The sequence below is a fragment of the Vombatus ursinus genome, unplaced genomic scaffold, assembly GCF_900497805.2.
Source record: "Vombatus ursinus unplaced genomic scaffold, bare-nosed wombat genome assembly UNPS02013950.1, whole genome shotgun sequence".
NCBI classification, from domain to species: domain Eukaryota; kingdom Metazoa; phylum Chordata; class Mammalia; order Diprotodontia; family Vombatidae; genus Vombatus; species Vombatus ursinus.
This window is the reverse complement of record NW_020953728.1, coordinates 80,636-97,021: the sequence shown is the minus strand read 5'-3', so window position 1 is coordinate 97,021 and position 16,386 is coordinate 80,636. Positions and strand designations below refer to the sequence as shown.

At 37.2% G+C, this 16,386-nt stretch overlaps 1 protein-coding gene across 1 annotated transcript in view; it reads left to right on the top strand.

The window, feature by feature from the left end:
* Window positions 1-16,386, top strand: part of MUC19 (mucin 19, oligomeric) — a gene marked incomplete at its 3' end in the record, with an annotated part of 121,653 nt that overhangs the window by 24,643 nt on the left and 80,624 nt on the right. The window contains exon 2 of the mRNA XM_027858971.1: window positions 2,908-3,031. Coding sequence (XP_027714772.1) covers window positions 2,908-3,031 — 124 coding nt within the window. The remainder of the gene's footprint in view (window positions 1-2,907; window positions 3,032-16,386) is intronic.

The following is a 16,386-nucleotide window of genomic DNA, read 5'->3' as shown; positions in this document are numbered from 1 at the left end:
ATTCCCTCCTTAAGCCAAATGATGAGAATAAGATTCATTTGTTCCCTCTCACCTCACCCCTCTCCCCTCCATTGTAAAAGCTTTTTCTTCTCTCATTTATATGAGATGATTCTTGGCTGTAATCCTATCTCCTTTGACCTCCAGAATATTACATTCCAGGCCCTCCAGTTCCTTAATGTAGAAGCTGCTAAATCTTGTGTTATCCTGATTATGTTTCCACAATACTTGAATTGTTTCTTTCTGGCTGCTTACAATATTTTCTCCTTGACCTGGGAACTCTGGAATTTGGTATAATATTTCTAGGAGTTTTCTTTTTGGGATCGCTTTTAGGTGGTGATCAGTGGATTCTTTCAATTTTTATTTTACCCTCTGGTCCTAGAATATCAGGGCAGTTTTCCTTGATAATTTCTTGAAAGATGATGTCTAGCCTCTTCATTTGATCATGGCTGTCAGGTAGTCCAATAATCTTTAAATTATGTCTCCTGGATTTATTTTCCAGGTCAATTGTTTTTCCAATGAGATATTTCACACTGTATTCTATTTTTTCATTCTTTTGGTTTTGTTTTATAATTTCTTGATTTCTCAAAGAGTCTTTGCTTCCATTGGCTCCATTCTAATTTCTAATGAATTATTTTCTTCAGTGAGCTTTTGAACCTCCTTTTCCATTTGGCCAATTCTGCTTTTTAAAGCATTCTTCTCCTCATTGGCTTTTTGGAACTCTTTTGACATTTGGGTTAGTCTATTTTTTAAGATGTTATTTTCTTTAATATTTTTTGGGTCTCCTTTAGCAAGTTGTTGACTTGTTTTTCATAATTTTCTTGCATCACTCTCCTTTCTCTTCCCAATTTTTCCTCTACTTCTCTTACTTGTTTTACAAAATTCATTTTTTAGCTCTTCCATGGCCTGAGACCAATTCATATTTTTCTTGGAAACTTTGGATGTAAGAGCTTTGACTCTGTTGTCTTCTTCTGGTTGTATGTTTTGATCTTCTTTGTCACCAAAGTAAGATTCTATAGTCTGACTTTTTTTTTGCACTGTTTGTTCATTTTCCCAGCATTTTTAAACTCTTTGTTAAGGTAGGGTTCTGTTTCCAGTGTGGAGGGTGTACTGTCCCAAGCTTCAGGGGTTTTATGCAGCTGTTTTCAGAGATACTTCTAGGGACCTGTAAATTTTCAGTTCTTTCAAGGTGGTTATGATCAAAGGTAAGGTGTTTACTCCTTTCCTGGCCTGTGCTCTGGTCTATGAGTGACCACAAGCACTCTTTTCTGCCTTGGAACTGTGAAGAGGATTCCCTCTCCACTGCCACTACAAGCTCCACCATGCCAGTGCTTCTCCTTGCCCCAGGACTGCAACCTAGATCCAAGCATGGTCAAAGCAAGAGTATCCTGCCTCATCACCAGCAAAGAGATCCCTGCAATCCACCTCTGATCCCCCCACCATCTGTGAGCTGAGAGCTCCAGAAGCAGCCACTGCCACTGCCATCCTGGGGCTGCACCAGGGCTGGACCTTGTTCCTCTCTCATTCGTGTCCAACAGACCTTTCCCACTGACCTTCTAAGTTGTCTTTGGCATTTGTGGGTTGATAAGTCGGAAACCATCACAGCTGTCCTGTGATTCAGTCCCTTGAGGCTTGCTCCAGATTTGCTGGGGCCCATTTTTTCCTACATGGCCCATGCTGAACTGTACTTCTCTCCCAGCCCAGCAAAACAGACTTTTCCTGTCAACCTTCCAGTTTGTCTTGGGCTGGAAATTGTTTCACTCTGTCTTTTTGTGGGTTCTGCTGCTCTAGAATTTGTTTAGAGTCATTTTTTACAGGTATTTGGAGGGGTTTGGGGGAGAGCTCAAGCAAATCACTGCTTTTACTCCACAGTCTTGGCTCTGCTTCTCCAATGCTGCTGATTTTTAAGAGTTTACTTTACTTTGTAGCCTGCAACTTTGGCAAGGCTACTCATTGTCTCCATTATTATCTTTGTTGATTCTCTAGGATTTTTCAAGTACACCATCTTATCATCAGCAAATAAGAATAGTTTTATCTTTTCCTTACCTATATTTATACCTTTAATTTCTTTCTCTTATCTTATTGTTGTCAGCATTTCTAGAGCTTTATGAATAATAGTGTGGAGAATGGGCATCCTTGCTTTACTCCATTATTTATTGGGAAAAGTTTTATTATATCCCCATTGTATGCTGGTGTTTGGTTTTGGATAGATACTTTATATGACATTAAAAAGGGCCCTCTATGCCTGTATTTTGTAGGTATTTATTTTTTAGCATAAAAGAGTGCTATACTTTGTCAAAGGTTTTTTTCTGTATCTATTGAGATGATTATGTGGTTTTGGATGTATCAGTTTTTTAATATGATTATGTTAATTGTTCTCCTGATGTTGAACCATCCTTGTATCAGTGGTATAAATCCCACTTGATCATAAAGAATGATTTCTTGGATAAATTACTGTAATCTCTTTGATTAATTTTATTTAAAAATTTTCTTCCTTATTTATTAATGATATTGGCCTGAATTTTCCTTCTGTGTTTTATCTCTCCCTGGTTTAGGAAATGGAATTATATTTATCTTATAAGATGATTTTGGGGGAGAGAATTCTGGGAAGATGGCAGAGTAGGTCAGAAAATTCCAAGCTCTTAAGATTTCCCCCCACAAAAGAGATGAACTAGAGCCTTGGGGCAAACATAGAGTGATAAAAATAAATAAAAGTAGGGGTAGAATAGGGGGCCTCCTGAGATAATTGGAGAAGATCTGAAGAAAAGTCCCAGGTTGAGGTTTGGTCCCTGTGAAGAGTAAACACCTTCAGGCTAGGTCCTAGGTCCACTTAAACAACAAGCAGCAATCCTGGAATTAGCTGGGTTGGGAGGCTACGTTAGCCCCAGCCACAGGAACTTTTGTCCCCAGGACAGTGAGGGGTGTTTAGCATCTGAGCCGGAGAATAATGAAGGAACCTGGGCTGACAAGGAATGCCAGACCCAGCTGTACTGTGGAGACACTGCATGGGGGAGAACGAACCAATATATGCCTGGTGAGTGCAGAAGCACTGAGTAGGGGATGCCTCTGGTTGTGGGTACTTACAGGAGGTCTTGGTTTGAGTTCCAGGCCAGAGGGGAGAACTGAAGGAGGATCTGAGGACAGAGGCACCATTCCCCATACCCCAGGACTAGAGGAGACTATAAAAATTAAACTGCAACAAATTAAACAAAAAATGTAAAGGCACAGGAAAAAGAATCCAACCATAGAGAGTTACTATGGGAATAGAGAAGACTGGAGTTCATCTTTGGAGGAGGATACAGAAGCAAGGAAACACTTTTCTACCCCAAAGAGCAATGTCAAATGAACAAAAAGAATTCATAGAAGAACTTAACAAAGATTTTAAAAATCAAATGAGAGAGATTGAGGAAAAACTAAGCAAACAGACAAAAAAAAAAGAACAATTCAAAAAAACAGGATTCTAAAAAGAAAGTCAACCAATTAGAAAAGGAGATCCAGAATCTTAAGGAAAAAAATGACTCCCTGAAAACCAGAATTGGACAAGGGGAAGCCAACAAAACTATAAGATATCAAGAAATAATAAAATATAAAGAATAATAAAATAGAAAAGAATGTGAAACATCTCAAAAGAAAAATAACTGATCTGGAGAACAGATCAAGAAAAGAAAACATAAGAATAATCAGACAACCTGAAAACTATGATCAAAAAGAGAATCTTGATACAACAATACAGAAATAGTTAAAGAAAATTGTCCTGAAGCATTAGAACAAGAGGGGAAAGTAGAAATAGAAAAAATTCACTGATCACCGCTTGAAAGAGATCCTACAAGGAAAACCCACAGGAATATCATAGCCAAATTCCAAAACCCCCAGCTCAAGGATAAAGTATTATTAGCAACAAGAAAAAAAACATTTAAACATGATAGTGTCACAATGAGAATCACACAAGATCTAGTAGTGGTGACATCAAAAAACTGCAGGTCTTGGAACACTATATATAAAAAAGCAAAAAAATGGGGATTCTGGCTGAAAATACCATACCCAGCAAAGCTAAGCATACTCCCCAATTTAAAAAAATGGACATTTAATGAATAGGTAGACTTTTAGGACTTTGTTTTTTAAAAAAATCCTGAACTTAATAAATTTTATATACAAGAGATATATAAAGTACATACCAAAGACTAATCACAGGGGACTTAATAAGGATGGACTGTTTACTTTTTATGTATGTAAAATTTAAAACCTATGTCTAAGATTGTTATTAGTAATTGGGTAGTTCATAAGAAAGATTGGGTAGAGCTGGGTATGATATGAATTTAAAAATTAAAACCATTTAGGAATAGTTAAAAAGAATAATTATGTTATACAAATGAGGTGTAAGAGGAAGAACCAACAAAGAGGAATTAGATGGGGGAGCAGGGCTGTTAGTTCTGGCAATTTACTTTCATTGGGAATTTTGGGAATGGGTTTAAGAGGAAGTAATGCACATATATTTAGAAGAGCATAAAAGTCTTCTAAATTCAGAAAGAAATAAAAGGCTAAAGGCATAAGCGGGGGAGGATAAGGGAGGGATCTCTAGAGGGAAGGGTGAGGGAATAGGTCAAAGGGGGATATAGAAGGATCCTTAGATTAATGGGAATAGGAGGACAATGGAAGGATCCTTGGGAAGATAAGGGAGGGAGCTTTAGAGAGGAGGGTGAGGGAATAGGTCAAAGGGTGTTTAGATTTATGGGAATGGGAGGATAAGGGAGAGATCCTTGGAGGGGGTGTAGGTTAAGTAATAGAAGGGCAAGGTAACAGGTAGAAGTAAAGTAGAAGACTTAGGAGAGATAGGAAATAAGACACACATACAAACATAAAAACAAAGATAAGAAGTAGAATTTGTTAGGGAAAATATATGTTTATATATGTATGTATGTAGGTATATATGTATGTATGTGTATATCTGTATATCTGTATCTATACATAAATATATCCATGCTTAATTGCAGCCTTGTTGGAGGGGGGAGGAGGAAAGGGGAAAAAAGAACAAAGTAAAAAGTGCACAGCAGAGAACAAAAGAAAGCTAACAAGGAAGCAAAGAAAAGATGAAGAGCTTTCAACACAACACTTATTTATTTATTTATAAAATTTATTATATAGGCTTTCTTGAAATGGAAATTTATTGCTATATATTTTGAATCCTCTCTTACATTCTGCTGTGCACAACATGCTTTTTTTCTTTTCTTATTTTGTATTTGTTTTAATAGTTAAGTTTATAATGTTTCTTTTTCTTTTCTTATTGTATGTTTAAGTTTCAGTAATAAAAAAGAGAAAAAAAGATGATTTTGATGGGGTGCTCTCTTTCTCAATTTTTGAGAATAATTTGTAAAGTAGTCATACAAATTGTTCTTTAAAGTTTGATAGCATTTTCCTTTAAATTCATCAGGCCCAGGATTTTTTTCCTTTGTCATTTCCTTGTTTCTATTTCCTTTTCTCAGATTGGGTTGTTTAAGATCTTTATCTGGCCTTCTAATAGTTTTGGTATTTCTTTTGTTTTCTCAGTTTGGTTATCATACACATAATATGCTCTTATTATTATTTTAATTTATTCTGGTTTTGTTGTGATTTCACCTTGCTCATTTGTTATTTTGTTATTTTCATGTTATTTTATTGTTTTTTTGTTTTTATTGTTTTCATCTTTTCAAAGAACCAGCTTTTAGTTTTGTTAATCATTTCTGTAGGGTTTTTTGGATTATAATTTATCTATTTCTTTTCTAATTTTTAATATCTTCTCTTTCAATGCTTATTTTAAGTTTGTTTATTTGCTGAATTTCTAATTTTTTTAAAATGCATATTCAGTTCATTAATCCTCTTTTTTATTTAGTTAATGTGTATTTGTAGAGAGATGATTTTTTTCCCCTTGAGAGTTGCTTTAGCTACATTCCAGAAATTTTGTTATGTTGTTTCATCATTATAATTTTCTTTTACATGGTTATTGTTTCTATGATTTATTCTTTGACTCACTTATTATTTAGGATTTCACTTAAAGATCTCCATTTAGATCTGTATTTTTTGTTTGTGGTCCTTGAACCAATGACAATTTTTTATTGTAATATGGTCTGTAAAGGATGTATTAAGTATTTCTGCCTTTTTACATTTGTTTGCAATGTGTTGGTGCCCTAATATATGGTCAGTTTTTTTTAAAAAGTTTGCTGTGGTTCTATATATTCTTTTGCCATCCCACCTAGAAGATGCCAAAGTCTTTTTACTCTAGTTTTTCCAACAATTTGTTCAGTTCTGTATTTTCCTTTCTGTTTATCTTTATGTTGGATTTAACCAAAACTGAAAAAGGAATATAGAATTCTCCTGTCACTATTGTGTTACTCTCTATGTCTGCTTGTAGCTCAGTTAGTGTTTCCTTTATAAATTTGGATGTTAAGGCATTTGGAGTAAGTTAGTTTATTACTGATATTGCTTTGCTGTCTATAGTTCCTTTCACTTTTCCTTTTTTTAATCCCTTTTTATTTTTTGGATTTGTGTTTTTGCTTTGTCATATAGCATGATCTCTTGCTTTTTTGGACTGACTTGATGAATAGTAATTTTTTTTTCTATCCTCTCAGTTTTATTTTGTGTCTTTGCTTTTTAAATGTGTTTCTTGGAAGCAACTGATTGTAGGATTTTGCTTTCTTATCCAATCTGTCACTCTTTGTTATTTTATTTTATTGGATTGTTTTATTCATTTGCATTTAAAGTAATAAGAGTTATGTTATATTTTCCTCCAATTTTCTCTATTTTTTTTCAAGTTAAGATTTATTCCCTTCTGTGCTATAAACATTGTGCTATGTTCCTTCAGGCACTTTAGCTTATTCTTTCTAAAGATGTCCTTATTCCCAATGGTTTGCTTTTCTTTATCCCTGACCCCCTCCTCCCATTCATTACCCTTTTCCCTTTAGAGTTTTGCTTATTAGTTCCTTTCCTCCTCTGCTTTTACCTGGAGATTTAATTGTTCTCCTCTTTTTTTCCACTTAGTCAAGTATATTCCCTTTTTCTTTCCTCCCCTTCAACTAGTCAAATTTTTTTAAAATTTCATTTTTTGAACCCCTTTTTTGAGAGGATTTCTTTTACCTTTATTATCTGGCTTCTCTTTCTGTCTATTCTCAAACCTCATTCTCTGGTTCCTGGTTCCTATAATTATCTAGTCTCTCTGTTCTCTGTATTTCTCATGGAATCATACCTTCCAAGGTATTCATTCTGGGCTCTTCCTTCTTGACAGTTTCTGCTACTGCCTTGTGGAGCTTGCCTCAAGGATTCCTCTTTTCTGTTGTGCCTCACTCTCAGAATAAAGTTAGTTCCTACTGATGACAGAGAAGAAACTGCCCCACAGTAGAATACTTCTCCCACATACCCCCAGCTACATCCTTGATTATGCAGCCCACTATTGATCTATACCTCTGTCTTTGTTACCTTCTTTTCTCCTTTCGCCTCACAAGCTGCTCTCTGTGTTCATGCCCTCCCACTTTCCCAGGCACCAGTTGCCCCCAGGATATCCAACTCCTTCCCTCCCAAGGGAATCATGTGTGATTCTCCCTGTGGCTCCTCAGGACTTGAAATAGTTTTCTATCTGTTTGCAATATTTTTTTCTTCAACTTTGAAGCTCTGGATTTTATCGATAATGTTCCTGGATGTTTTCATTTGAGAATTTATTTCAAAAGATGACAGGTGGTTTTTTTCTATTTCTATTTCCCCCTCTGGTTCTAAGAGCTAAAAGCAGTTTTCTTGTAAGATTTCTTCAAATATATTTAGGCTTTTATTTTGGTCTTGACGTTTAGATAGTCTGATGATTTAAATTTTATTTCTCCTTGTCTGTTTTCTAGGTTACTTGTTTTTGCCAGATGATAACTTATGTTTTCTTCTATTTTGTCAGTCTTTTGACTTTGTTTTAATATTTAGTGTTATCTCATGGAATTATTGGAGTTTATTTGGTCTATTCTAATTTTCATGAAATCTGTTGCATGTGCGACAAGCTTATGCCAAGCTGTAAATTCCACTTTCAAGTGTTTCTTCCATGACTCTAATTTCTTTTCCAATCTTTTCTCTAGTGCTTTCATTTCATTGACAAATTTTTTAACCCTTTGTTTAAACTCTTGCTTAATCTCCTCCAGAAACAGCCAATGTTGTGTTTTTCTTCAAAGCTTTGCTTGTAGATATTTTGGAGTCATTCTCTTCTTCTAGGTTTCTGTCTTGAGCATCCCTATCACTGTAAGAGTTCTTTATGGGATTCTTTTCATTTGTTTGTTCATTCTTCCAGCCTTCTTTCTAACTTCAGACTTGATGTTAGGGACCAGACTCTATGTACTTCTGGAGAGAAGGTCTGGGCTGGTCCTATTATTCCTTTTGGTGGTGGATATTAAGTGTTGTATTATTCCAGCATGTAAGGGATAGTGCAGCTATCAAGCTTTCAGTGTTTTCAAAGTGTACCGATCCAGGGGAAAGTCTGATTGCTGTCAATTTGATCTGAGTTCTGGAAGTTCCTGACCTGGGTTTGGGTCTAAACAACAGTAGACTGCTGCCAGACTCAGTCTCTATCTGCAAGCTGGGAAGCTCTGTTGGTTTAGAATGGCAGCCCTTTTTGGTTTGAAATTCTTGCTCTGGTTATTTTTTTGCAGGCTTCTGAACTTTCTAGGTACACTGCTCAGGGCTTCCCTACCCAGGGCTTCTATACCCAGAAATGCAACCCCTGGGGTGAGTCCCCTCCTGAGTCTGTCCTGGATCTGTGACCTAGAACTGGGTATTGAATTACAAAACTGCCTTGCCAGTACCTTGGGGCTGGTTTGATACCTTTCCCTGTTGAGGTTTGAGGTTGAGGCATCTGTGGATGCCTTGGTAAGGATCTGCACTTTTGTTTATTCCAGTGAGCAACCTCTCCCAGCATTAGACTGCTCCTAACTATGCTATAATATGCTATAATATAATATAATATAATGCAGTATAATGTAATATAATATAATATAATGTAATGTAATGTAACATAATGTAATATATAATTATCTATATAGATAAATTACTCACTACAGCTTTTGTCTTGGATTTCCTCCGTCATGATTCACTCTGGTGTATTTTCTAGATCTGTTTGGAGCATTTGTGTATGTGTGTGGGCACTGTATTATTTTCTTCTACTCTGCCATCTTCTCTGAGTACCTTTTTAAATTCCTCCTCCCCTATTGAGGAGAAACCCATATACAGAGACAAAAATATTGTTTTTCCTCCAGAGTCTGAGGTAAGGATGGATAGTTTGGCTATTGACAAGACAAACAGCCTTAGAGCAATGAACAGAGCAAACAAATAAGTCACATAAAATACAGGGATTGGCAACACTTACTTAGCCTCTGTGGCTTCAGTCTATAAGACAATATCTGTAAAGTGCTTAGCAAAGTGCCTGGCACATAGTAAGCACTTAATAAATGCTTGTTCCCTTCCGTTCGTCCTCTGGTGGTACCTGATTAGCTGCTATGCTAGACTATAAAATGATTCTTTGGTATCTCGTGGCATTTAGTCTCTGTTTGGCACATAGTCTTTTCAGGATATATAGGCGTTGCATGTAGTCTTTGCTGGGTGTTGCTTCCTCTTGCTCTCTGGTATTCCTTGCTGTCACACACCTTTACTCCCACCCAGCACTAAGTTGTAAGGGATTCACCACTTCGCACTAAGAGGAAGATTGATCTCCACCATCTCTCTATTAGCTTAGCACCCAGATTAGATAACTAACCACAGAGGGAGACCCTTGGCAGCTCTGCCTCCTCCAAGGAGGGCACTGCACAACTTTTCAGCTCCTGTTCTATTCACACTTTTAAAGAAGTGTCTGTCTGTTCTCAAAGTCTTAGATTAGACAATTCTCTAAAAGAAGATTTGTTGCTCTCAGACACTGAGATCTTTGGAATACAAAACAGTTCCAGCTACATAGTGCCTCTGTGCTTGTCATATGTATATCTATATCTATCTTTATATTATCTATCTCTAAATCTCTCTATATATCTATAACCATATTTACATCATTGATATCAATATCTTTGCCTGTAATCTCTCTAGCTCTGTAACTACCTGTTTTTGTTTTTTGTTTTTTGTTTTTTGTTTGTTTACCTTAATTTCCTAGTCACCAAAGTGTAACCTCTCTTTCAGAGGCCTCATTCTTGCCTAGGTAGAAAGTCTGTCATGTCAGGATCATAATCTGTTTTCCCAAATCCTTACCTATTTATCTATTTTCTTTTTCTATTCAGGTGACATGTAGTATGCAATGTTTATAATACCAAATTTTTTTCTTCTATTCATCTAAATGCTCTTTACCAGGATTCCTCTCTACCCCTACTAGTTCCTGAATTCTCTGGATTAGTATACATTCTTAGTATGCAATACTATTCCCTGCTTGTATATATGAAATGTTTCTCTAGCTTGACCTCCACTACCATCATCTTAGTGAGCCACTCCTTTGGAGAAACATCATAGCCAACACAAACCATGAGACCAACCACCAGAGGACAGCAGGCAATACAATAGTGCCAGTGGGAAAGCGTCCCGAGGAAGAGTCAGAAAGGTACAAGTATTAAGGGAGGACCAGCAAACAACTCTGGTACTTGCCCTTTTCAGGGCTGCTCATCCACATCTGGCATCCAACCTGTCACTCAACTCTCATCTGTGACTCCAAGAAGCTGTAGCATGCACACTGGCCACACCCTAGTAAAACTGTCTTGGCAGATGAGCTAAACCAGGTTGAGGGTAACTGACAGGCCTCAAACCTGTTGGTGAGTTAGGGGAATGTCTAACACAAGCACATGAAGACTTTCTCCTGGTAGAATGGGTGGATGAGAACAATTTGTTCCAAGAGCCATGAAGGTGAAGTGGAGAGCTCTAAGCTCTGAAGTGCTGAGAGCTAGGTCAGACATCAAAGTGATCATCCACTGCACCCTGGGCCATCACCAGTCTTAACTTTTTTCTTGCCACTGGACTTCTATGGCTCTGTAAGAGAGAATGAAGCTTGTGACTTTGTGAAACTTTGATTTTCTTAAATTCGACTCATGCTCAAGTCAAGACATTGATCACCCCATGATGTCGTTGGTCTTCTTTGAAAACAAAGGACAATCAGGTGGTCTCATGTTCTAGTCAAGAAGTTCTGCTATGAATCAAACCTGTCTCATTGTTACTGTTACCCCTGCATTGTTAGGGCTACAGCTCACTGTGGGTAGTCATTGGTATATGTATTGAGATTTGTTCATACTAAAGTGGGTCTCCTACTAGAGATGTAGGGGGAGGTAGTGGCAAGCCAGGAACATATATGTCTAGTTCCTCTTCTCCAATAGAATAAAGAAAGCTTTTTGCTTATAACCACTGTTAGCTCTTCAGTTTTATTTTGTTTTATCTTATTTTATTTTAGGAGTTGAGCTCTCTGGGTTTTGTAGAGTTAACAGCAGTTGTGTGACCTCTGTGATTCTTTGGTCATTTGGACAGGATTGACATTTAAATCATATCCTCTTAAACCGAGAAGGAAATCAGAATCCCATTTTGTTGGAAATGCTTTAAAACTTCATACAGTAGCTCCAAACAGTAGTTTGTGTATTTTAATCAGTGTTTTGTCTGTTTGACCTGTCATTGTGAAATAGCTAATGGCTTGAAATCCTTGTTATAACAAACTACCTGAGAGAAAAAGACACAGAATGAAATGTACATACTCTTTAGAGAAAATGGTAAACAGTTTTGCTGCTTTAAATGTTACTTAACATTTGCAGAGCTAACAGTATTAGTCTCATACCAAACATGTGACCTAAGCAAAGCATGAAAGCTATTTGAGCAATCCATTCTGTAAAATGAGATCCTCAAATACTTACACTATCAACTTCACTGGGTTCTATAACAAAGGCACATTATAAATCTTAAATAAGCATGTTAGATTTGTTTTACTTTTATTTTTACTTCCACATTCTTTCACCTTCATTAAAAAATAGTCTTCAGACACTAAAAGTAACAAGTTGTAGCCCTGGTATAGTTGGAAGAAAAGTGAAAGCCATGAGGATAAATGTACTTAAGACTTTCCTTGGTATGAGCTGCCTCTCAAACTGTCTACCTTGTCTATCTCTTGTCCTTACCACCTGACAAACTAATTGGAAAAAAAGCTTTGCTGCTTGAAAGAACTAATGGGAGAGCAAAGGTTCTTCCTTTACCTTTCTCTGCACTGCCATTTACTACTTTAGAGATAGCCAAAAGAGCTGGAATGGAAAAAGTATAAACATTAGCAAAGAGGAAACAGGACTATTATTATTTGCAGATAATATGAGAGTACACTTAGAAAGTCCCCTTAAATAAGCAAAAAAAGATAATTAAGATGATTAATAGCTACACCAATATTGCAGGATACTAAATGCAATCGTCAGCAATATAAATCAGCATTTCTAGGAAGCGAAGATAATAAGATAAATTTTATTCCAAATAATTATAAAACATCTAGGAGTTAACTTAAGACATACAAGATTTATATAAACGCATCTATAAGACACTTTACAGAAACAAAAGAAGACAAATAATTAGGGATAGTATTACTCATGATTTGGCCATTCCAGTATAATAAAATGGCTATGCTACCAAACTTAATTTATAGATTTTTGTTATACCAATTAAATTATTGAGATACTTTTTAGAACTAAACAAAATAAAAATAAAATTCATTTGGAAGACTGAGAGACCTAAAACCTCAAAGAAAATAATGAGAAAAATTGCAAGGGTCATAGCCTAACAAGACTTTTAACTATATTATAAAACAATAGTCATTAAAATTCTTTGGTATTTGTTTTAAAAACAGACAAGTAGGCTGACAGAAGAAACTATACAAGCAAAACAGAGAAGCAACCAAAAACAGTTGTCCAGGGCCTGGTAATTCAGGAATATGTTACTTGTGGAAGAACTTATTTAAAAAAAAAAACTGCTCAGAAAATTGTAAATCATTTGGCAGAAATTAGTTTAGAATACTGTCTATAACACAACAACAAAAAACTCACAATAGATATGTACCCTGAATATAAAAGCTCACAATATAAAATAAATTAGAAAAGAATAGGATTGGATATCTTTAATAACTATGACTAAGGCAAGAATTCTTGACCAAAGAAGTAGTAGAAATGAGAAGGTTAAAATTGATTCTGTATCATGTGTCAGTACTATTTACAATTAATTGATTTTGTCCTGCAAGTTTAAGTCATGTAAGTTTGTCCTGTAAGCTTAAGTCATGGTTCTCTGTCTCTGAACTTCATTCAAAATTCAGCTGATCTGTAATGGATTAAGCTTAAGAATCCGGGCCTCCTGCTAGTCACAGATCTATTTTTACCTCAAGAAATTATCTGACCTTTCAGGATGCATTTGAACACTATGAGCCTGGTCTAGTATCTTTATACCACTTGTTGTTGTTTGTCCTTCACGCTTGAAGAGGACCATGACATCAGGAAGGTGATGCCGTGACTTGCAAGTGAATTGGATTGAAGTGAGGGAGGGCTGTGCAAAGTCACCAGCCTCACTTTCTTCTCCTGAGCCATCTGGGCCCAGTGGCAAGATATACATCAGGATGACTGGAGATATCCCTGGATGCAGTAGGAGACCTTGGCCTTTTTAAGCTAAGGTTTTCCCCAGGTCTCAGTTTGACTGAGGCAAAGGCCCTTAAGTCTAGGTAACAAATGAAGCAAAAAGGGGCAGTTAGGTGGTGCAGTGGCTAGAGTACCCACCCTGGCAGGAGGACCTGAGTTCAAATCTGCTCTCAGATCAGACCCTTGACATTTACTAGCTGTGTGACCCTGGGCAAGTCACTTAACCCCAATTGCCTCGATTAAAAAAAAAAAGAAAAAGAAATGAGGCAAAGAATGGCCTCTTTTAACTAGTCAAAAAAAATCATTGGGGAGGGGAAGACCCTCAGGGTCCAAGACAGAAACAGTTGATATTTACATTCATTCTGAGCCATCAGGATCCCCACAATGACCAGGTGGGGCTTGGACTGGGACCTATTGTTGGTTAATCAATGAGCCAGAGTGATTTAAGTTTAAGGCATGGTCCTTAAGAAAGAAATCTAGCACATAATCTAGCCTCTTGTGAGGTTTCAGGGATCAAAATATACATTTCTTTGGGCAGAGTACCCTCAACTAAAGGTATGACACAAGAAAGGACAAGGGCAGAGGAAAAGAAAGGAAGGGAAAGACAAGGAAAGGAAAGGAAACTGGAACTGGCCAGTTGGGTCCCCCAGTGGGACACCCTATACTACTCACAGGTTGTTGCTTGTCCTTCGTTCATTCATTTTACAATACTTTTGTCTATCACCTGCCTGATAGCTATTGGATAGTCCAAAATGTAGACCTGCCTTAGGCTCCATTTGGACCCTCTAATCTCCTTTGAAGCACATTCAAGGTAAGAAACAACTTAGCCAGTTGGGTCCAGGCTTCATTTTCTTTGAAGCTCATTCAAGGTAAAAAACAATCTCAAGAACTAGGGGGAAATGGATAATTGCTGCTCAGCTAGAAACCTCACTCCACCAAGTAGTTATGGAAATGACCCTGGGGAAGGGGCAAGACTAGAATTTCTATTTTATATATACACATATATGTGTGTATATGTGTTTGTAAACAATAAATGTGTGTACACATGGATACACACATAGACTCATACATATACATACAATATATAGTATGTATACATATATGTTTCACTATATATAATTAACATATAAACATACATAAAACATAAATATGTTTATATTATGTATGTTGTATATGACATACATAGTTCTATATGTTATATAGTTGTATATATTATATACACATATTTGCAAACTTATATGATATATATTATACTATACACATTTATGTATATACACATGTAGCACACACACACACACACATATATATATATATGCATATGCATGCATGCATGCATACATATATATCACCCCATCAGGAATGCATGAAAGAGGGGGCCTTTCCCCTCACTTCATAGAAGGCACAGATAGCCTCTGACTGCTTCCTATCTGCCATGAAGATACTTTTAATTCATTTTTGAACTGGAACTCCATGGATATGCTGAATGGGCAATCTCTGCTTCTTAGGCCTTTTCTCCATAAGGGAAGATGCCCCCCATCCTTACACTTCAAGGCCTTCCTCCTACTTTGTGCTCCAAGTCCTTTCTCTTACTTGAAGATACCAGATGTATTCTTTAGGTTTTCTGATCCATATGATATAGATATATTAGCATAGATATAATTTGCCTATATTTTAATGGAGCATTTAATAAATTCTCTCATGCTATTCTTATTGACAGGAATTATACACTTAAGTGGATTCTGAATTAGTTAAATGACCAGATTTAAGTAGTAATTAATGAATCAATATCAGCTTAGAAGGAAGTCTGTAGTGGAATGTCCTAGACATCTATGCTTGGCTCTGTACTCTTTAACATTTTTATCATGATTTAAATAAAAGAAAAGATGGCATATTTATCAAATTTGCAGAAGACCAAGCTAGAAGGGATAACTAAAATATAAGATGACAGAGTCAAAACCCTGAAACATCTCAACTGGCTAAATATTTTGGTTCAAAAACTCAATTTTTCATGAACAAGATATGAACTAGGGTCTTTAGTGTACTGCAAACTCAAAAAGAATGTGATATGATAGCCAAAAAAATTATAATGTAGAGCTACATTGAGAGAAGCTTAGTGTCCAGGACTAAAGGAATGATAGTTTCCCTGAATGTGATATTGTACCGGCCGCGCCGACCTTATGCTGGCCGCGCCAACCACTCCTCCTATAAGGAGCAGGCTGCCAGAGTCATACTCACTCATCAGTCTTCGGTCCTCAACCGAATAAACACACAGAGACGAGCCATCGGGAGGCGCCAACACCAGAGCTTTATTCAGAGGCCATCACAGCAAGGCCAAGCAGGAAGGCCAGAGCAACAGAGCAGGAGCCAAGAGAGCGCGTGATCTGACCACGCTCGTTCCTAAGTACCTACCTACTAGCCCCTCCTCCCCAGCCCGCTTACTAGCCAATGATTGTAGGGTCAGATACTGGAAGGGGCTGTCTGAGTTTAGCACACCAAGGGAGAGGGAGTGATGTAGGAGGCTAGGACCAGATACAGGAACGAGGCGTCTGGGATTAGTGCATAGACAGAGTATGTGACCTAGGAAGTCAGGAAGGACACAGGAAGGAGGCGTCTGGGGTCAGTGCTACACAAAGGGACCCAGGAAGTCAGGAAGGTCACAGGAAGGAGGCGTCTGGGGTTGACGTTGCATTTAGGGAGAGGACTAAGCAAAGGGAACTCGTTCTCTGCCGTCCCACTCCCACGTGGCACTGCCCCTTGCCTCAGGAGCACAAGCTCCGGCTACTTCCTT